This window comes from Cupressus sempervirens, chromosome 7 (assembly GCF_028749045.1).
Source record: "Cupressus sempervirens isolate cs-2001-9-10 chromosome 7, ASM2874904v1, whole genome shotgun sequence".
NCBI lineage: Eukaryota > Viridiplantae > Streptophyta > Pinopsida > Cupressales > Cupressaceae > Cupressus > Cupressus sempervirens.
This window is the reverse complement of record NC_143124.1, coordinates 929,321,054-929,343,489: the sequence shown is the minus strand read 5'-3', so window position 1 is coordinate 929,343,489 and position 22,436 is coordinate 929,321,054. Positions and strand designations below refer to the sequence as shown.

At 37.3% G+C, this 22,436-nt stretch overlaps 1 protein-coding gene across 1 annotated transcript in view; it reads left to right on the top strand.

Annotated features, from left to right (window-relative positions):
- The window catches only part of LOC149550611 (SNARE-interacting protein KEULE-like), a 242,278-nt gene that overhangs the window by 210,256 nt on the left and 9,586 nt on the right, over positions 1-22,436 (top strand). Inside the window, exon 19 of the mRNA XM_089793601.1 lies at positions 17,605-17,822. Coding sequence (XP_089649727.1) covers positions 17,605-17,822 — 218 coding nt within the window. The remainder of the gene's footprint in view (positions 1-17,604; positions 17,823-22,436) is intronic.

Genomic DNA, 22,436 nt, shown 5'->3' with positions numbered 1-22,436 from the left:
GCCACTTGGGAGGGTGAGAGCATTTTATAGCATCTAGCATTACAGTTGCTTGTGGGCAAGCATCTTTGAGAGGGGAGGACTGTCATGTCCGCTCATTAACTCCGTTTAGTAGAGACTTGTGAGTTAGCTTATTATGGAGTCTTGTAGGCTGACAGGGTTGGATAGAGGCCCAGTATGGTTATATAGTGTTGTGGATTTGGTGTTCTGGCAATTGTTGTTCAATTTGGAGACGTTCCTTGTTTTTAGGAGGCAGTTCCTAAAAATTAGGGGGTTGTTCCTATTTTTTAGGAGGGATGATTAGGCCCAGGGTTGGTTCTCCATGAGATGATTCCTTGAGTTCAGTTTCAGAAGAATAGGGTTTGTTTCCTAAGTTTCAGAAGTATCCCTAGATTTTAGGGATGGGATTGCCAGTGGATCCTTAATTTCTGACTTCAGTCACAGATAGGTGACAAGATGATTTCATGGTTTGTGGTGTCTTTGGGGCATTTTGTAGCTACTTGGGTTATATTTTTAATATTTCCTAAGTTAGCGTTTAATATTTAAATAAGGCTAAGTTATAGCCATTTTGGAGTGATAAGGGGTTTTTGGCCTCATCTGGATTTCTTATCCTTTGGTGTAATAGCTCGTTGGAAAGGTCTTGAACTTTTTTGAATATTTCTCTTTTGACTCAAAGCATTTCGGTGAATGGATTTCTTTCTATTGGGGAAAAGGTCATTTTTTGTATATTTGACCACTTTAAAAATGAGAAATATATTATTTTATAACCCAACGCCACATGGAGACACTTTTAGGGTTTGAGCTAAGTTTGATGGGTTATAAGGAGGTAAAGACAAAGTTCGAAGGCATTATTGATATATTACATCTTGTATTTGTGTTTTGGGCTCTGATTGAGGTTTCAGCATTTGGGACGCCAACCCCACTTGCTTTGCCTATTTGGGACGTAGCCCCCAAAATAGTGGTTTGGATTTTTGCAGTCAGAAGCATCTTGGAGATTGTGCATTGTTTCATCTGGGGAATGCAGTACTGAGTCAGAGTTTTAGCTGGGGTTTGGGCATTTTACTCACGTGTGGGTACTTTGCAGCTGTATGATCGCGCTTGGCAGCCATATTCTTTCCCACGTGTAGCATTTGATAGTTGGATTCTGGCTGTAGCTTCCTTCTGGGCTCATATTTCACCTTCATGCCTTAAGGTTGTCTTTATTCTTGGTTGTAATCATCTAGATATTATTGTAAATCTTCATCCGATTACATATTAGGCGTATATTCAAAAAAATCTACTTGAAACGACTTTGCTTTAAATGTATTTGGAATACATTTTCAGAACTGGTTCATGTTATTGTACTTTTGTTATTACTTAATGAAAAATCATAAAAAATATAAAACAATCAAACCCTTCTGCAACTTCTGTCTAGTTTTGCAAGAAAATTTTAATAAACAGGGAAAACAAATTTAAAAATATAAAATTACAGCAGATCAGCAGAAGAGATCCATTAGGGATCTTTCAAATGCTTTGTGAGAAGGGAATTCATTCTTGATTATTTCTTTTGATATATTTCTTGGTGTGAGTTTGAGTTTCCTGAATTTTTGGAGGACTGATTCCTCTTGAATTGTTCATCAATTGCCACTGTTGTAAAGAAATTGAATTCTTTTTTCTAAATCCGAGTTCTAGATTCAATTCAGTGCTGAAATATATTGAATTGAGTTGATTTATACAATCTGATTTTGGGTGCCTTTTATATTGTTCTTACTATGACTTGAAGGGCTGCAAATTTGGCATTTCACATATCTGAAGTTGGATGCCATTTTACCTGAATTTTGGGCATCTATTTTCTCTGTTTAAGGTGGCATTGATTTTTGTTATTTGGGCGTTTCTTAACCTTGCTACCGGGTGACTTGTTCATGTTCATCAATAGTCACTTTGCTGCATATTCGATTTCTCACATTGGCATGCAAGTTCTTTCATTTGTAAAGTCCTTGAGCATTAAATAATAAATTGCAGCATTGAGATTTCATTGTTTGTTCCGTGACTACTGTTCTCTTTAGCCTTTTTCTGTTATTGTGACCAGCGATGTCTTGCTCTTTATCTTCATGAGGTTGGTTTGCTCCGTGCTAATACTCTACAGTCTCTACTTCCTCACCAACATACCTTTGATCAGCTTATTACTGCCTTCTTCACACCCTTATCTCCTTTACAAGGTGTGAAAAGGTTGTCTAGTTCTTCTAGTTCTACTGGCCATTCTAGATCTGTCAGGCCCTACAGCAGTTATTTGCGTCAGTGACACTCTTCCACGAGCTCACTGTGACAGTTCAAGGCTCCTATCTACTCACAGTCTTATCCTTCTGTGGCTGATTTCTTTTTTGCGAAGGAAAGACTCCTAGTCTTTGCCTTGGCCTCTCTCTCTTCTCTTGTTTCTTGTTTCACTTTTCCTTGACACTGTTTGGTGCTCTTGTTGTTTCCAGCTTCTTGGTTGTAGTTCTCAGTCCCATAGACCCTTCGTGGTCTTTTGTTGGACGTTAATATCATTATCTTATCTTATCATATAGTTATTGTGGTTTGCATAGTGGTTATGAGTTGTTATTTTGCAATTCATTCTGGATTATTTCTGTTTACCGCATAGGTTAATTGATTAATGCATACAGGCAATAGATAAGAACAACAACAACAGTACTCCTTTATTCACATATGTCAGAACATTACATTATGCTTCATAAGATAAGATGATTTACAATGATTACAGACGGGGTATAAATACTTCACGTCGAACCTTCCCGAAGGGGCTCTTCGCCTACATACAATATGTCCGCTACAAACTATTTATTGACGACGTCGGCTACAAAATACAAAATCTCCGACGACATAACAAATTCGGCTACACAATGCAAAATCTACTGACGATATCATCCCCCCCAAAAAGAAAAGTTGTCTCCTGATGACTAACGAAATAGGAGACAACCCGTATACAACAAAACAAAAAAATACTAGAGAGGAGATGGTGCCCCTGAAGAGTGCTGCTGGCGACACAACTCATACACCTGATCTGTCTGGATTCACAAATCCTTCTGAATCTGTGAATTAACCTCTATGGCCTCCTTCAGAAGAAGCACCGCATCCATAGCCTGTGTCTTGGCTAACTGCAACTCCTGTTCTCCTGCATCCTTATCCAGCCCTGCTGCTTCCTTATCTTGCACAGCCACTTGATTATCCCTCAACAGTGCTTCTTGCTCAGTTGCCCATGCTGCTCGATGGACTTGGTACGCAGGCAGACGAATGAAGATTAATGTCGAATCAGTTGAACAAGAATAAGAATAAGCTAAAGGAAAAGGACGAAATACGCATCGCGTAGGAAAACTTAATTTTGGCACAACAAGCTGAACACAGACGAAGGTTTCAACAAGTTACCAACGGACACACAAGCACTGAAAACTTGTTGGAAGAGACTCGACAGCGGCTCGATTTGGTGGAAGAAGCAAGGGAGGAGTTTCTGAACCTGCATACGCTGAGGGAAGAGAATCCAAATGGAAGGGGATTGACTTGCACGGTTCGGAGTGCCGAGGGAGCACGAGCATGGAGTGAACTCTTCTTCCAAGATATACTTCCAGCACAGACAACTTCAGTTGACAAAAACCCTTCTTCACCAAATAGTGCGACTATCAAAACCAGCGCGGGTGTGAACAACGCAGGTGTGCAGAACAACGTAGGTATTTAGAACAGCGCAGGAGTGCAAAACAAAACCTGCAATTTCAAATAGTAATGGCAGGACCAAAGGAAATGTTGCCAAAATTCGATGGCGATGGAGCAGTCGATCCCATCCGTCATTGTAAAACATGCGAAACAATTTGGAGGGCGAATAGCATAACAGATACAAACGATGGGGCCGGCAATTTCCGGCTACCCTATGGGGTGTTGCAATTGATTGTTTTGCCAATGCAAATCCCCAGAACTTAACCACTTGTGACAATCTTAAGAAGGAGTTTACTGCAGAGTTTCAACTGCTCTATGACGACAACGAAATCGTAGCAGAGATATACAACACAAAATAGGGGAAGCATGAAACAGTCCGAGTCTACGCCAGGAAGCTGAAGGACTTGATCAATAAAATGGAGAATAAGCCGGTTGGTGGGTTGCAGAAAAGATGGTTCATTGAAGGCCTTCACCTGAAGTTGCGAAAGAAGATGAAGATTGTGCCACCATCGGCATACACTGAATCGTACTATCGGGCAATGAACTTAGAAAATGAACAGAAGACCAAAAAGAAGAAGAATAGTTCATCCGATTCAGATGACGACACACCTTCCGGAGAAGATAGCAGCGATGATGAAAGTAGTAGCAAGAAGGTTTGCGCCCTACAAAAGGACATGATTCGGATGATGAAGGAGTTCAAGAACATGCATAAGGAGACTAAGGGCAATGAGCTATGGTGCATGGAGTGCAAGAAGGAAGGCCATGCGAAGGGATCTTGCCCAAAAGACCAATTTTGTGAGATTTGCCAGAGCATGGGACATTCGATAGAGGAATGCCCTTTCAACCTGAAAACAAGAGCACTGCAGCAAGTGTTCCTAACATAGGAGGTGTCCACATCAGGAGGAAGTGGGAACACCAGTACGGAGGGTGCCACGTCGAGAGGTTATAGAAATAATTGGCGCGGTGAAAACAATAGCAGCAGCGGCAACACCAATAATGGCGAGAGGAGTCAAATTCGGTACAATGTGAACGACCGGCCGATAGTCCAATGCTACGTATGTAATTTGTGGGGCCACTTTGCTTGAGAGTGCACAATGGTGAAGAAGAGGTTCTGGCCATCGCTCGGAAGCAGGTGAAACTATACCTCGACCCGATGGAAGAAAAGAAGAGATTGGAGAAAGCACGGGCAAAGATTCAGAAAGCAACGTAGGCAGAGAAGGCCCACCTAAAGGACATGACTAGTACCTCCGCACGAAACTGCGCAGAACAGAACATCGTACGGCAAATATTACAAACCAAGGTACCAGTCAGGATAAATGATCTGTTGCTCACTATGCCTCAACTCCGTACAACACTCATGAATATAGCTCCACAAACAACAGAACAGGGAAGGAAGGAACAAAGTGGCGCAAGTGCGGAAGACACGATGCTGTTAGCCCTCTCATCTGGACGCCATTTGGTAGTCGTCGAAATGGGAATTCTTGGGACTGTTGATAGAAATGATTGTAGACGGAGGGTCCGGTGTCAATGTGTTACCAGAGGACACGTAGAAAAAGTTGGGGCAGCCAACATTGTGGCCACCTACATTCCAACTGCTAACGGTCGATCAACATGGAATCAAGCCATTGGGAGTCCTCACAGTACAACTAGTGACAATTGGAACACAATCGTTCCTGCTTGACTTCGTCGTCATTCTGCTGAAGAGGAGAGGGTACGACTCTATTCTGGGCCGTGGATGGCTAGTGCAAGCAAAGGTTAAGCACGACTGGAAGAAGAATACTCTCTCAATGGAGCGTAGAGGCAGAAGATTCATAATTGACCTACACACACAAATGGTAGGTGAGGAGGCAGCATCGTAAGACTCAGAAGGTGAAAGCGATAATGGTGACGAGGGGAAGAAGAGAATGGAACCTAATAAAGAGGGAGCATTGAGACTGGAAGGAGGGTTGAGCGAGGATGATCTAGATTCATTAAATGGCCTTTTTCATTGGCAGATGGAGAATTACGAGCTCTTTCCGAGCTGTAATATGTTAAAGGTCGACAAAGGTAAGAAAGAAGAAGGAAATGAATGTCCGAAGGAATACAAAGAAGCGGAAGAAGAAAAGGCGGTTACGGTTGAAGCTGAGGGGAAAAACACACAGTATGAACCCAGAAGGAGGAAAGATTCCACCGTACGACCGCGCAGAAAGGAAATGTTACGTCGAACCATAGATATAGCAGAAAGGTGCCGGCAGCAAGGAAAACACATCATACGGTCTGCATAGGAAACAAAGAAGGGTTTAATAAAAGTTGCAGCAGTATGGAGTGGAGGTGTTATTGACAGCAAGAAGGGGTAGCCGACGAAGTCCATGGTACCAAGCTTCAGGAACAAACTAGGCGATATGGAAAACCAAAGGAAGAGATCGTGTACCTTATATAAACTAGATGAGCGACGATTGCAGGCACAATGGGCCACGGAAGTTACACAAAACAAGCGGAAGAGATGGCAAGAGAAGTTCAAGCGTGATGGACGGAACGAGATCAAACCAGGCAAGTTTCAAGTGAAATGGATCAGTGTGCCGTATCAGATTCAGATAGTGGGTGATAATGGAGCAGTAAAATTATGGATGCTAGATGAAAAGGAAGTGGCCGACACAGTGCATAGGTCGAAGGTGAATGTCTACCATGAAAGAAATAATGCACCTCGTGGACGAACAACTGAGAAAAGAACGACTGTAAGTACTGTATATATGTAAATATTGTACATATGTAAGATCAGTAAGGACATAAATTTAAATTATAAAAAAAAAAAAAGTTTTCTGAAGGGCACCGTATGTTAATTACAAAGGAAACATACAATTTATACATAGAACACCCCGTACGAATTTGGAAGTATTTGGAAGGTTGCAGATTAAATCTCAATGGATGTACAAATTCCCCATTCAGGTGTATGACTTTTGCATATTTGGTGTACGGCTTTACCATGATTCTGCATATAGAATTGGCATATGGATTTGGTACTGTTTCCACTGTACAGATCTTGGAGGACACTACTTGTTGCCACCGTACAAATTTGCTTTGAATTTGTCACCATACGGATTTGTTGAATAGAAGTTCCCATACGAATTTCTAGCATAGATCTTGGTGTACGGATTTCAAGGCCAGCGTACGGATTTTGGAAGACTGTAACTTGCAAATTACCATACGGATTTCCTAGACAAAGTATGGCATACGGATTTTAAGGTTCTCATTATATGCACTAAGGGCATATTGTTGCCGTATGAAATTGAAGAATACAGGTTGTCGTACGGTGATTGAGGGTGTCCTAAAGGACACCATACGGTGGACTTGCCGTATGGATTTCATGAATAAGACTTGGCGTACGGATTTTTAGAACAAAACTTGGTGTACGAATTTTGAAGTTTTAGTTATATACTTGAACATGTACGGATTATGAAGGATAGATTTTTTAAGGCACCGTATGGATCTGTCTTCCAAAATTTTATATTGTCCGTACGGTCTTAGCTAAGGAAGACATTATACAGCTTATTTATTTAAGCATCGTACAACTCCTTTTCAAGCACCGTATGAATTTCTACTGAAAGTCACTGCACGACAAGTGCCAGGTTCCTTTGCATTTCATCTGTCTAGAAATCGTCTTGGAATTCTTTGACTGGAAGGAAGTTTACTGTGATAATTTTCCCTTGACACAAGATACAGAAGAAGGGTGGCAGGAGGTTTTCTTAAAAATAAAATAAAAAAAATGACGACAGATTGAAACACTTTAGAATGCATAACAGACGATGCCTAAGGGAAGGGAAAACATCAGCGGTCGCCAAAAACAGTGTGGGATCAGCAGAAAATCACAAAAAGTAGTGTGTTCGATGCAATTTTGTGTGGGTTTTGGAGTGCCCCAGGACCCCGCGACCCCCAGTCATTGTAGATTATTAGTCGTGGGAAGTATGACCAGTTGATGAGACCTAGAGCTGCTGCAAGCATGGAGTGTCTGTGTACTAGAGGCACTTGGAGTAGGTGTTGAATGTGAGGCTGCCTTGGTGGATGCATAGAGAGCTCGAGAGGAGCTGATCATCCAGTTGGAGGTAGTACAACGACACTTGGCTTAGGGTACCCAAAGTTGGAAGCAAAGAGAGCGGCACAAGTGGCTATCAAGGTCAGCTTAAGGAGATAGTATTGTGTTAGTAGAGGCTACAGATGCAACATGGTTCGGAGACCAGTTTGGTGCAAGCACGAGACAAATATGAAAGTGATGTGATAGAAGTAGATTTATCTTGTTGTACTTAGTTAATGAATTTTGTTTGTTAATTGTCTTGGATATTTTGTAATTGTCCTCCGGAGACAACTTTTTCTTTTGGGGGGGATGATGTCGTAGGCAGATATTATGTAGCCGACGGGTCCCTTCGGGAAGTTTCTTGTTATGTAGTCGACAGGCCCTTTGGTAATTGTCATGTAGCCGACAGACCCCTTCGGGAAGGTCCTTCGGAAAGTATTTATACACCCTCTTGGGTCATTGTAAATCATTAGAAGCATGATGTAATGTTTTGGCATATGCGAATAAAGGAAGAAGTTCTGCTGTTCTCATCTATTGTCTATACGCATTAATTTCTTTACCCCAGTACGGTAAACAGTTTCAGCATTTCATATTGTGAAAAAAATAAATAAAAATATAATTTGTAAACACCACGAGATTGCAAGACATTTCAAAACAAAAACAATATTATCCAGCATTACAGTAGTGTGAGCTAGTTGGGTTCATTAGAAAGGTCCGCATGCATCTCTTTGTAAATGATTTGGCTTAATGCTCAAATTAAATTCCATGTTTTGACTAACAATCAATACAAGGTGGAATTGTTGCATATGACAACTCCTTTGTTATGTCCCTGTATGTAAAGCTTCCAGTTCATGACCCTTTCTACCAACACCTTGGCTTGCACTTCTTGTTTCCATCTGGGTGCAAAGTGCAAATCATGACATTGTAAAATGAAAAAGAAACATTTAATTTAATAATTTATTACTATAAGTGTAGAATTCAAAATATAACTCTCTTTTTGGTAGAATCACACCCTTGAAAGATATAGAGAAGTTTTTTAAATAAATGCATAAATGGTACAATATTCATATGCTTGTGAAATGCAAATAAACAAATTTAGTTACTGGGCATGCTTGTCCAGGGGCTTGGATTCAAATGTTAGTGCATGCTTGCATAGATTCTGGTGGGTGTTGTACATGGGTGCTTATGGGAAGTGCTTTTGCTACCTGTGGGTGTGCTCTGATACTTAGAGATATGCATCTAGGTACACCCATAGGGAGTAGAAGTGCTCCCTTTGTGTGTCTGTGCGCATCTTGAAGCACTCAGGTGCCCAGAAGAAAAGAAAATTGCAATAACTTTTTAAAAATGAAAATTTTCACTTAAAACATGTGCTAATAAGAGTTTTTATTCAACTTTTTCCACTAAACCTAAAATGACACTAAAAGAGGCCATTTATTGTTTAATATATCATTTTGGTTGCTATTTTGGTCCGCTCTCATTTGGTCTCCATTTTGGCACTTGAAAGGGCAAGTGATTATTTTCGAAGAGGATTGTTCATGGGGTGCCAGATAGCTTCCACAAAGGAGATCTAAGTGTTGAAGATGACATTTGTACCTATTCTTGTGTCTCTTGATTTCTTTTAAAGATTTTGACAAATTTTGTTAAGTTCGGAATGATATTTAAAAAACATGAAATTTGTAAATAAATAAAGAAACAAGTTTTAGCTCTTTTTTTCTAATGTTTTGCATTTTTTTCTTGCACTTGTATGCTTGTATTTCTTAATTATTTTTTAAGGAAAATAAATAAACAGTATGTTACATAGTAACCAGGTTCAATTAATAGCAAGAAATTAGATTGCAAGAATGATTGTTAGTGAAAGTTCAGTGTGTGGGAAAGGAACTAACAAATTCAAAATTGTTGTAGCATCTCCTTTATGGAGACATACCATAAGAATTTTAAAGGTTGCAAGTTGGGGCATATATTTGGAAGTCTCATTATTGTGATGAAAAACCAAAAAATAGCTCTTATTCTCAAGTTAAAGTTCATTTTATGGGCCCTACTGGTCAAGGGATGGGAATGTGCAAAGGCTAAGGACAAGAAGGGGATGTCTCTTGCATAAATAGTAGAATTTGCAAAAGAACAAGAAGAGACTGATAGATTGGTTCAAAGATCAAAGAAAACTTTTTATGTTGGTGGATCTAGAAAGAAAAAATGCAATTACCCATTGCATCAGTCACAACCTTTAAACATCCATTCTTGCCTGTATCAGAAGTGGAAGATGAAGAAGCACAAATTACAACCCACAAAAGAGGTAAATTGAACAAGGCATTTAAAACAACTTGGTGAGATCACCATTTGGAAGGAAATGGTTATGACAATCAATAGTGAACCAGCTGGTTTCACAAGTCCTAGGTATGGAAAGGTGCATACCACCTTATTGCAAAAAGAATGTTGTAGAGACCTCCCTTCGACCAATTAGAGATTGGATTGATTTAGGTGTTTCTATTTTTTCCAATGGATGAAAAGATGTCATAAACCATCCATTGATTAATGTTATTATTAGTGCCTCTCAAAGATTTTTAAAGGCGGTTGATTGTAAAGGGGAAGGGAAAGATGCATGATTCATTTCCAAAATTCTAATCAAGTCCATAGAGATGATGGATAGTGGGAATGTGGTCCATTTAATAAAAAAAAATGCAAAAATTGTAGGGGTGCAAGTGCTTTGGTTGAGAGCCGATATGAGCATATGTTTTCTCCATGCACCATATAGTCTCTCATCTTGTTGATCCAACAAATTGGCAATCAAATAGAGTGGGTGAAAATAACATACAAAGAGGGGAAGGAGATTTTTATGTTTGTAACAAACCATCAAATGTCATAATTAATATTCGGAAATTTCTCAAAATTGGAGCTGTTGAAGGTAGTTACAAAATTTAATTTATTTATTTTATGTTATGTTCAATTATCAAATGGTATGTAAATTTGCTTAATATTTATTGACATATCATTATTAACTTAGTTGTTGAGACCCAATTTGCATCCCATACTATTGTTATGATACAACTTCTCAAGGTGCAAGAGACATTGGGGCAAATGTTTATTTCCAACTAATGGGGTGTATGAAAGGCTTCACATTCAAATAGGGCCCAAAAGATTAGGACACTAGTTTTAGATGACGGTGGACTTGTGTGCAATATGTATTGGAATTCGCCAAACCTATCAACACTATGCTTCAATTTGCTGATATAATTCACCTTGATGTCTATGATGGCATGGACACAATGGTAAAGAAAGTAAAAATTACAATAGAAAAACATGAGAATGGCCCTATCAAATGTGAAACCTTATGTAATAAGGTGCAATCAACCATTCATCATTGTTGGGAAAAGATGACCCCACCTCATTAAACCTCCTTGCATATGCCCTATCTCCAAGGTACCATAGCAAAAAAGTACTTTCTATGCCAAGGAGATTAGCACCATGTAGAGGTGAAGAAGTTGCTAATGGGTACACGTGAGCATTTGATAGACTCTTCCCAGATGGAGAAGTCTAGAAACAAGTTAGGACAAAATATTGATAAATATTAATAATTGATAAGTAGGAGATAATTTCCACAACTAGACAAATTGTGATATGAATATCAGGATTTAACTGTGTGATTTTGAGTCAAACTCGATGACCCATATTTCATGAGTAGTGATTCAACATGAATCCATCTCTCATGAGAATAAATGGAACACTTAGCACTCATTGGATCTAGGTGATGCTCACAGGGGTGAAGCACCGGGACTTCCCGGGAGGTCACCCATCCCAGTACTACTCCAGCCTGAGCGCGCTTAACTACGGAGTTTCCTCCTTAGTTAAACCCAAAGCTTGCAACCCCATTTGCAAAACCTTCACCAAGTGTTGTGCCTTATGAACCATTCATTAGAAAGCCCCTTAAGCTCATCAATGAATGGTTCATAAGGCACAACACTTGGTGAAGGTTTTGCAAATGGGGTTGCAAGCTTTGGGTTTAACTAAGGAGGAAACTCCGTAGTTAAGCGCGCTCAGGCTGGAGTAGTACTGGGATGGGTGACCTCGTGGGAAGTCCCGGTGCTTCACCCCTGTGAGCATCACCTAGATCCAATGAGTGCTAAGTGTTCCATTTATTCTCATGAGAGATGGATTCATGTTGAATCACTACTCATGAAATATGGGTCATCGAGTTTGACTCAAAATCACACAGTTAAATCCTGATATTCATATCACAATTTGACTAGCTGTGGAAATTATCTCCTACTTATCAATTGATGAGCTTAAGGGGCTTTCTAATGAATGGTTCATAAGGCACAACACTTGGTGAAGGTTTTGCAAATGGGGTTGCAAGCTTTGGGTTTAACTAAGGAGGAAACTCCGTAGTTAAGCGCGCTCAGGCTGGAGTAGTACTAGGATGGGTGACCTCCCGAGAAGTCCCGGTGCTTCACCCCTATGAGCATCACCTAGATCCAATGAGTGCTAAGTGTTCCATTTATTCTCATGAGAGATGGATTCATGTTGAATCACTACTTATGAAATATGGGTCATCGAGTTTGACTCAAAATCACACAGTTAAATCCTGATATTCATATCACAAATATTAATAATTCAATATTGATAAATACTGAATATTGATTATTAATTCTGAGTCTGATTTGTATATTAACCGAACTCCAAAGGGCAGAGCATTAATTGATCTCAATGCTCTTCTTGGGTGACCTGTTTGAGTACATGTGAGAGATGAAATGGCATGTCCATTCATGGACATGTCTCTTCGAATGCAACTATTTGTTTCCAAACCGAAGCCTGATCCTAATTGGGATTAGCAATAGTTAGCATTTAACCAATACAAATGACATGTTACTGATCTGCAATGAGGAATAATCAGACTTTGATCTGATTTATTCATGCATTTGATCATAATTTGATTTGGGCAAGAGGAACATAAAAATAACAATAATTAGTAGTAGAATCTGCAAGTGCAGATCTACAATATACTTGGATTTATTACGATCTGATATAGATAACTATCTATCTTCATAAGATCATATATTTATAGAGTTTCAATTAGATACAAGGGTGATGATTGTTTTCCCAAAACAATCAATCATTATATCTGACCAAAGCTGCTATTGTTTCAATATACCCTCTTAGCTAGGGAACATAACCAAGTATATATCAAAATAGGCTCATCTATTGTGAGAGGAGATATCACCTAACTCCTGATATCAGAGTATACAATATGCTCAAGAATATCAAGTCACATGATATTCTTCTTATATATCCAACTTATGGTATGTGCACTAACATCAAGTCTCATGATGTCTACCATAAAAAATCATGGCATATCCATAGAAATACTTATCCACAATGATTATCACATGAAAAACATAATGATCTTCAACTGTTATGAAGTCTTATGATATCTATCAAAATGTTCAAGAGATACTATCATGACATGTCCACAAATATCAAGTCACATAATATTCATCATGATAGTGAATTAGTCATTGTAAAGTTGTCACCTTACAATGTTAAATACAAGTGTTCATTATCCGAAAGGAGTTTACACATTAAACATCTTTTATATATATATATATACAATTTGAGACTCAATCTCAATAACTTATGTTTCAACCATACCAAGTTTCTTGCTGAAGTTCTTAACTTTCACTTTGGAGAGAGGCTTGTTGAGAATGTCTTCTATTTGATTGCTTGTACTATTATACTCTAATTGGATCACATTCCTTTCTACCGTGTCTCTCGCATAGTGGTAAGGAATCTCTATATGTTTTGATTTATTATGGAACACTAGATTCACTGAAAGCTTATTACAACTTTGATTGTCACAATGGATAATAGTAGGCTTTAGGAGCTCACCAAATAATCCCACAAGTAGTTTCCGGAGCCATATTGCTTCTCTCACTCCTAGAGGCTGCAATGTATTTGACTTCTATTGAGCTTTGTGCCAGTGAAGACTGTTTCCTACTTATCCAAGAGATCATAGGCAATCTCAAATTAAAGCAACATCCTGATGTGCTTTTCTGATTAGATACACTTCTAGCCCAATCTGAATCAGAGTATCCATGTAGATCTAGGTCAACATTTCCATATTTAAAACCATATCCAATAGTACCTTGAAAGTATCTCAATATATGCTTCGCAACAACAAGGTGTATCTCTTTTGGTTCGCACATAAACTGGCTTAAAACATTCACTCAATAACGAATATTGAGTATAGTTTTAACCAAGTACATCAACGATCCAATTATCTATCTATAGAGAGTAGGATCTCCAAATCTTGACTCATTTGTTGCTTCTTTTAATTTATGTAAGTTGGTTTCCATGAGTGTAGACATAGGTCTACAATTCATCATCCCAAATTTCTTCAAAATATCAATAGTATATCTTGATTTAAAATTATACCATCTGATTTCTACTAGACTTCCAGCCCAAGGAAGTAATGTATAATGCCCAAGTCCTTCATATTGAATTTTGAGGCCAGGTCCTCACATTGAACAATAAGTTGATCTTCCTCTGTAATTAGTAGGTCATCAATATATAAACTTTTTATAAACATATCACCTTTAATTACTTAAAATAGAGATTTGGATCTGCATCATTCTTGGAAAACCCTAGTGCCATACGATAGTTGTCAATCCTTTCATACAAAGGGGGAGCCTGTATAAGTCCATAGAGGGCTTTCTTCAATTTGTATATATATGAATTTGCATTATGAATCACAAAATCTTCAAGTTTCTCTAAATAGACTTCTTAAATGGTCCCATTTAGGAATGCAGTTTTCACATCCATTAGTGGATCTTCTAGCCTTTGGCTGCTGCAATAGCTATTACTGCTCTAACAAAATTATATTGAGCAACAAGTGCAAATGTCTCTTCATAATCAATTCCTTCGTTTTGTGAGAACCCTTTGGCAACAAAACATGCTTTGTGTTTCTCTATACTACCATCTACAACATTTTTTTTTTGAAAAGCCATTTGGAAGAGACAATAGATTTCTCTTTAGGTCTAGGTGTTCATTTTTTGGATCATTGCAAATGTATTTGCATTGCCATGCTTGGCATATGTTTTGCAAGAGAAGTGATCTCTCACTTATATTGTAGATGAGACATGGAGAGACATGTCATTTAATGGGACATGTCTAATCATTATTATTTAATTAATATAATAATTGATTATTTTAACCACATATACAATATATCTCCCTCTCTCTCTCTCTCTCACACACACACACACACACATATCTTCACTTTGGTCTCATGGGTTTATCCAACTGAAGCTACCAAACATTAACACTCCCTCTTAGCTAGGGAGGATATACATAGGATAGATATTATACTATTGGTAATATTAGGAATGACAAATTTTAAGGATATCTCCGATCAGAAGATCACCATTTTGATGTCATGAGTATTGGCCTCTAGAATATGAACACATGATATTCACCAAATAGTCTGAGTAATGGCCTACAAAATATCAACACATGATATTCACCAAGTACTTAATAAGGTAATGGTCTGCAGAATATCAACACCTGATATTCATCAAATAATTATCATATATCTATACAAACAACTCAGAGACTATCAAGTCGATGACATCTAACACTTAGTTGTTGATTTACAAGATAAAATCCATCATGATCCATTTCAACATTTACATAAAATGTATATCATGATTTAAGTTCTTCTAAGATCATCACCTTCCAATAACTTTTGCAAATACAAGTGATAATGATTTGAAGTCGTCACTTCCACATGATGTACATAGGGGGTAGGCCCATTAACATCATACGGTCACACACACGACTTTCAAACTCCCTCTAAATATCCATCATCTGAGCTTCTCATCCAAAGTTGCCATTGAAGAAGTGTTAGACTCCCTCTGAATTTGATATCAATCTCCCTTTTCTTGCAAGAACATACTTAGACGAAAAGATCAAGGAAAATAGCTCTTATAGAATGTATTGAAATAATAGGAGAAGAGGGAGACTAATATAATACTCAAGGATAATAATTAATTCTGCATAATAAGATCATTCCAATATCGATAAAATAAATATCTAATTTATATCTAATCATTTTGTCAAATTTGAGTGTTTATTAAATACCCCTTTGTTTTGACAAATATATATATATATATATATTCGATTATAATATCTAATAAAACATTGAACATAGAATCAATATTTTATGAAATGAACACATGCTTTTATACTTACTGTATTGGGTCTCTATTCTTGCTACTATGGTATTGGCATTACCATGTCACCTTTTAATTGTCATTTAATCTTTTTCCCGCCATGCTCTAGGTATTCAGGCTTTTTTGGTACAACAATAAATAATTGCACAACACATGTACATCAGTGGAAGTGCAATAAACGATTATTCACTTCCATTCCCATATCAAACAAGCCATCTAAAATAGAAACAATGATTATCTGAATTTCCACTTTAATATCTGAAATCTGTAACTATCTAACATGCCTTTAACCATTTTCTTACATTTGCAGCCTGCTCTGATACCATGTTGATTTTCCGGATCACTACAAATGTATTTGCATTGCCATGCTTGGTATAAGTTTTCCAAGGGCAGCAATTTTCACTTATATTGTGGATGAGACATGGAGAGACATGTCCCTACATGGGATATGTCTAATCATTGTAATTTAATTAATACAATAATTGATGATTTCAACCCTATACACACATATCTCTCTCTCTCTCTCTCACACACACACACACACACATCTTCAATTTGGTCTCATGGGTTAATCCAACTGAAGCTACCAAACATTAAGTACTATATCCAATACATCATTTTTCAATTTTGATTGATAGTCTTCTGTCATAGCATATTTTTCATACTCGATGCATGAGAGCTTCTGTAACACTAGTAGATTTGAGTTAATGATTCTATTCATTAAGGCAACATAACTTGTAAATGTGTTGGGCTCTTACTTTCTCTAAAGGTTCATTTGGGTGCTACATAATTCTCAGCTTCCTCAATCATCCTTCTAGCCCAAAGTGGTCTCTTTTTGTTGTTGTTAGCCAAAAGTTGAGCATTGCATATCTATCATTATGTTTGAGTTTTACTAATTGACATCGAAGTAGTATCTTTATTACTTAATTTAGCCTGCTCCATGAAGTTTGGAGAGCACCCAAAAGGTCAAAAGTTGATTCTAGAAGCATCTAAGGCTGGCTGAGTTCAACCCCAAGAACAACTACTCTGCAAGACTGAGAAAATGCCTCTACAAGCAGTTTGTAGTTCTCCCTGACTAAGCAATTAGCCTCTGGAAGACTTGAAAGTGAGTAAACGTGCCTGAATTGGTTAAGTGCCAATAGTTGAATGCTACATATCTACTATTATCTTCAAGTTATACTAATTGACATTGAAGCAGTATTTTTATTATTCAATTTTTATTTTTATGTTAGTTTGTGTAGTATACGTGTGTTGTGTGGTATTTTGAACTTTATTCCTGTTCTAAGGCCGTGGACACACACACACACACAGTTAGATCTATCCAAGCCCCTATTTTTAAATCTATACAATACCCAAACCTAAATCTGCACTGATAACTCCCTCTCTCTCTCTCTCTTTCACGTGCACACACACACACACACACACACACACACACACTTGTATAGGGTGGGTGGAAGGGTTATCATGTAACATTTGACAAATTTTTAAAACATTACAATTACATAGCTCTTAGAATGCTTTTTTGAAATCTTGATGCAAGCAAGTTACAAGACATAACCTTCGCTAAAATTATTCCAATATTGATCAACACTAGTTATCTAGATGTTAAGATATAAATCTTTCTAATACTTCCAAATATGTCATGCTGATTCACAGGAATTAATTGAAAGCCTGAGCAAAGGTGAATTATCAAAAGATGAGTATCCATGTATGAATGAACCAAGCACTAGTTCTCATTCTAGTCCCTTCCACTCCAGTCGGATGGACGTTGCAAGTGTGCGATCTGTTAACTCTCAACAAGCGTACTCTGTGAGAACATCAAGGCCAGCTTCTACATGGGCGAGGCCTCGCAATTCTGATGATGGATATTCAAGGTAACTTTTAGGAGATATTAGGCTTGTAATGTAAATCTTCTAAGAAAAGAAGATGATGAATCATTTTTTGCAACTCCAAGAGTAAAACTTGAAACTGGATGGCATTTGCAGGGAAATGTGGCTACATATTTTATATCTCTGTTTCTCATACATGTGCTTCCATCAATGATGCTATGAATCCAAGTTAGAAGATTGGATTATCACATTTAGAAGTCTGCTTGATTAAGCTTTTGACAATTTGTTTTCTATTTTGACAACCATAGAACATTACAAAAACATTGTGGAAATTGAAATTGTGTGGCTAATTTCTTTTCAATTGCAGATTTTTGGATTGTTTGAACTTTTTAAGCAATCACAGTTGTGCTGCAAATTGTTTATTGTGCTCATTGTTAGACCCTCATCCTGGCATTCAGATATTTATTCGTCCACTTAATCTGCTAGTTCATAGATATTTGTGAATTATAGACTAAATGACATTATGTCCTAAATTGGTTGCTTCATTGAGAGTAATTCTCCTCATTGATTTATAATTTGATGTTCCATGCATGATATATGGACCCATCATAAGGGAAATGCTTGAAACAAGTGAAAACACTATGGATTTAAATCCTCTAGATGTGCACAAGACTGCTGTTGGAGAGGGATCAAAAAGGTCCCTGATGATGGGTCCAGAAGTGAAGCCTGAAATATTCAAGGTTCCCACTACACAGTCTCATCCAAAATGTGTACTATCATTGATATACTGCAGACAACCTATCCTTAGAAGTCTGTAACTCTAATTAGATAACTTTTGTCCAAGGTTACCAATTCCTTTCTTGTTACACTTTCCCTTACATGGTGTCTAAAAGTTCTAATGCCTTGATATTAGGTCTCTTCACAGATTTCATGGTAAACTCTAGTATATTTAGATATCAAAATCCCAGGAAAAGATTACAAGTACTAAAATTCTGGTTGTGTACAAATGCTCATCTGGATGTGTAGAGAAGTATAGTAATTTAAATAACAGTTAGCAAGAGAATCAGATATTCAGAAATACAGCAAAATATTAGCAAATATTCCCAGGACTTGGAACCGTTTCCTTAATATCACATAGGGGTGGATATTTTCAAAAGCTATGGTATGTGAGTGCAGTGTGGCAGTTGGTGGCATGATGGGTAGCACTATTTCATCTATGTTTTGAACAGCCAACCATCGGTTACTTGTTCCATATGATCGCCTATGTTTTCTTGCCAGTGCTTGGCAAGGACAAGAGCATATGTAGCATTTTGGAAGTTCATTGCATTAATTGATCTCTTGGTAGCTATTTGATTTTAGTTGTTCTGGGTGACAACTGAAAGGTCTGTTCTTGCCTTATCATTGCTCCACAGTCAATGGCAATTTCAGTACTAAGTGCAATATGAGAGCTTCATCTTAGCAGCATGAGGAATTGTTCTTTCTTTTTAAGCAGCTTACAGTGGGCATTTGACTCTCTTCAAGTACTTGAACATTGTTAAATCAGCAGATTGATGCACTTCTGTTGGGTTTCTTTTGGATTCCTGTAGTTTTGTAAAGCCATGTAGATTGTTACTGCTTTTATCCATTGCTATATTGATTATTTATCATTTCACTGGCAATGTATTGCATGTGTGGAAGTGGTGTCTTGAGCATGAGTAGTTACTTTCATGTCAAGGCTAGGGATTTCCAAAGGGCTTCTTATTTCATAAAGGTATGAGGCATAGTTCAAGATATCGCTATCAGCAACTTAATACTGAGGTCAAATAAAAATGATAGCAGGAAATATCGGAGATATGTCAGAAAGTTCTTGAGAAAATATCGGGAACTTAAAATCTATTTTTCTAGACAAAAATATGTTTTTCCAATCATGATGGAACCTTCTTTATCCTCTTTGCCCTTTCTCTCCTCTCCAAATCTATTTTCCCAATCAAAAAAATATTTTCTAGGCCATCCCTACCTATAATGGACTTGCGAGCGGTAAGTTTGCTATTTATTGCGATAAAATAGAGAAATATTGCCAATTTTTTTACCAAATTCTCTACGATATTTTGAAACTTCTCTGCAGTAACTTATCCAAGATAAGCTAAGTTGCTGGTTTGGATTCTGGTTCAACATTGGCTAAATTGTTTCTTAGGCTGGGTTTGGGTTTGTTTAGGGTTGTATGTACTTTTTTTAGAAAATAAAATTTATATATATGTGAAAATTTGCTGCAGCAAATAAGTTCATACACCATTATGCTAATATTAAAACAACTTAGCAAAATACACCACCACATATATTAATGATTTAGTTTGAATGACATGACAAAATGTCAAAATACACCATGTCAATGTTTCACTTTGAAAACAGTAATGTCAACATTTCGAATCAGTTATCATTAAAGAAATCATCGTCATTATGCAGTTGCAAATTAGAAGCAGCCACTACCATAAATATTCTTAGCCGCAGCCTTGGACCAGCTTCAACATTGCTAAGTATCTCATGATCACCATCATCAATTGCAAGTGCATCAAAATGGGCTTCCAACTTTGCAGACTCTGGTTCAACATCGCAATGTTTTGCCTCCCCTTTTTTGTAAGTATTCTCTTTGTGGGCTGTAAGCCTCAAGTTTGAATGCACAAAGACCAAGTAATCTTCCTTCTTGGAGTTTAGTTGGTTGCATTTTATTGAGTGGATGAAGGATTATGTGCTCCAATTCCTTTCAGATGATGATGAACTAGCAACCTATCAAGATTTACAAATTTGAAATTATAGTGTAACATACCATTTTTACTTTGGTGAAAGTAAAGAACATATTCTTAAATTATAACCGAATATCATATCGGAATGACATGAATTAATTTAGAAACAATACATTATATAGAGATGGAACTATTTCTGAATTTATTATACAAGCTATAAAATAAAATTTAAGTAACGATGATATCCATTTAATATGAAAGACAACTAAATTAACTTCCATAACTGACTTCTACGATTACATTTGAAAGAAACAAATCAATATAACCAAATTTACAACTATACATTTCAAAGTAATATAGAAGTACGTACAAGATTTAGAATTCATACATGAACTGAAATAACTGTTGACGTGTTGTGCAAGCCACGACATTTGGTGAAGAGGAGAAGCATTGAAATAGGCTTAACCTCCCAACCACGGACCTTAACATATCGCCACACAATTGCTTACAAGAAAGACCTTCCCTACCCCGAGTTAGGATTGGGACACCATAGTTTTGCCATCCTAAGCATACCAATGTTAGAGTGTCGGCCAAGCAGCAAACAAGGTTGAGGAATTCTTCCATCAACCTTCCTTTTGTCAGCTAGCACTCCTGACCTCTAGTGATCATCTGTGGCAATCATGCCTCTAATCTACCTTGGCCAAGGATTTAGGTGGGCAAATGAACAACTCGATCACCACTGCTCAATTTGACAATTAAATATATTTTGAACACTCATGAGCTAACTTGGACTCAACAATCTTTCTTTAAATGTTCAAGTAATTAAGACACTGAGTAATAGTTTATTCTTCTTGTAGGAATACCTCTCCTCTTCACCCATTTACAGTTCACTTTGCTAGCCTTGGGTGCATCCTAGGAGAATGCTGGTAATTATGAGATTCTTATCAATCAGATTTTTGTGAATACCATTTTGATTATAACCACAACTAGTATATAGTGAATACTAGTGTATAAGTCAGAAAAATACTTCAAGCCAAAAGATGGAGCAGACCTTATACAACATAAAATATTATGCATTAAAAAATGGCTAAGCATTCAATTTAAAGGGAACTATAATAGTTTAGTCCCTATGGGTATGCACCCGATATGCATAGATAAGAACTAGTCATAAATAAAGAATGAGCAGGGCCAATGCTTCTAAAAAATTCTCACTACGTTTTGAGCCTTGGTTATGGCCCAGATATGTAACCAAGCTCGTGATCATGATACTCCTTCATCCGATAGTAGTATATATAAAAAGTTTGCATTGAAAAAGACATAGCATGAAAATAAGAATAGATTTGTGAAATGTTTCATGATCTGAGAAAAATAAACAATTCAATCAATGACATGATTTCTTGGGGCAACAACTCCACGCAATATGGCTTCCACCAGCACAGCTCAACGCTACAGATCAAGTATGGTACTATGCTCTAGTATACAAGTGGAAAGAAAGAGATGATACTTTGGTTTAGAGAGTAACCGCATAACAAGAAGGGAGTGAAAAAGATAATGATCCTTTAGCCGCGGGGAAGAGAGATAAAGCCTCCCATGCTTTCGGTTACAAGGAGCTCAATATCGGTTACAAGAACTTTATAATTTCAAATTTTAAAAGTTGATACCGATAAGGTGGCAAATGCTCATCAATTTGGAGTCATAATAAAACATAAAGATTATACTTTTTCATGGTTTAAAACAAATAAATAAATAAATATATATATATATATATATATATATATATATATATATATATATATATATGTTATGTCATCATGCTATTGGATTCTACCTATAATTGCACGTACATATACATATATCTATACGCGTGTGTAGTTTTGAGAGTATGTATAATTCCTTTTTATCATTATATTCTCTCTAGGTACACATGCTTATATGTATA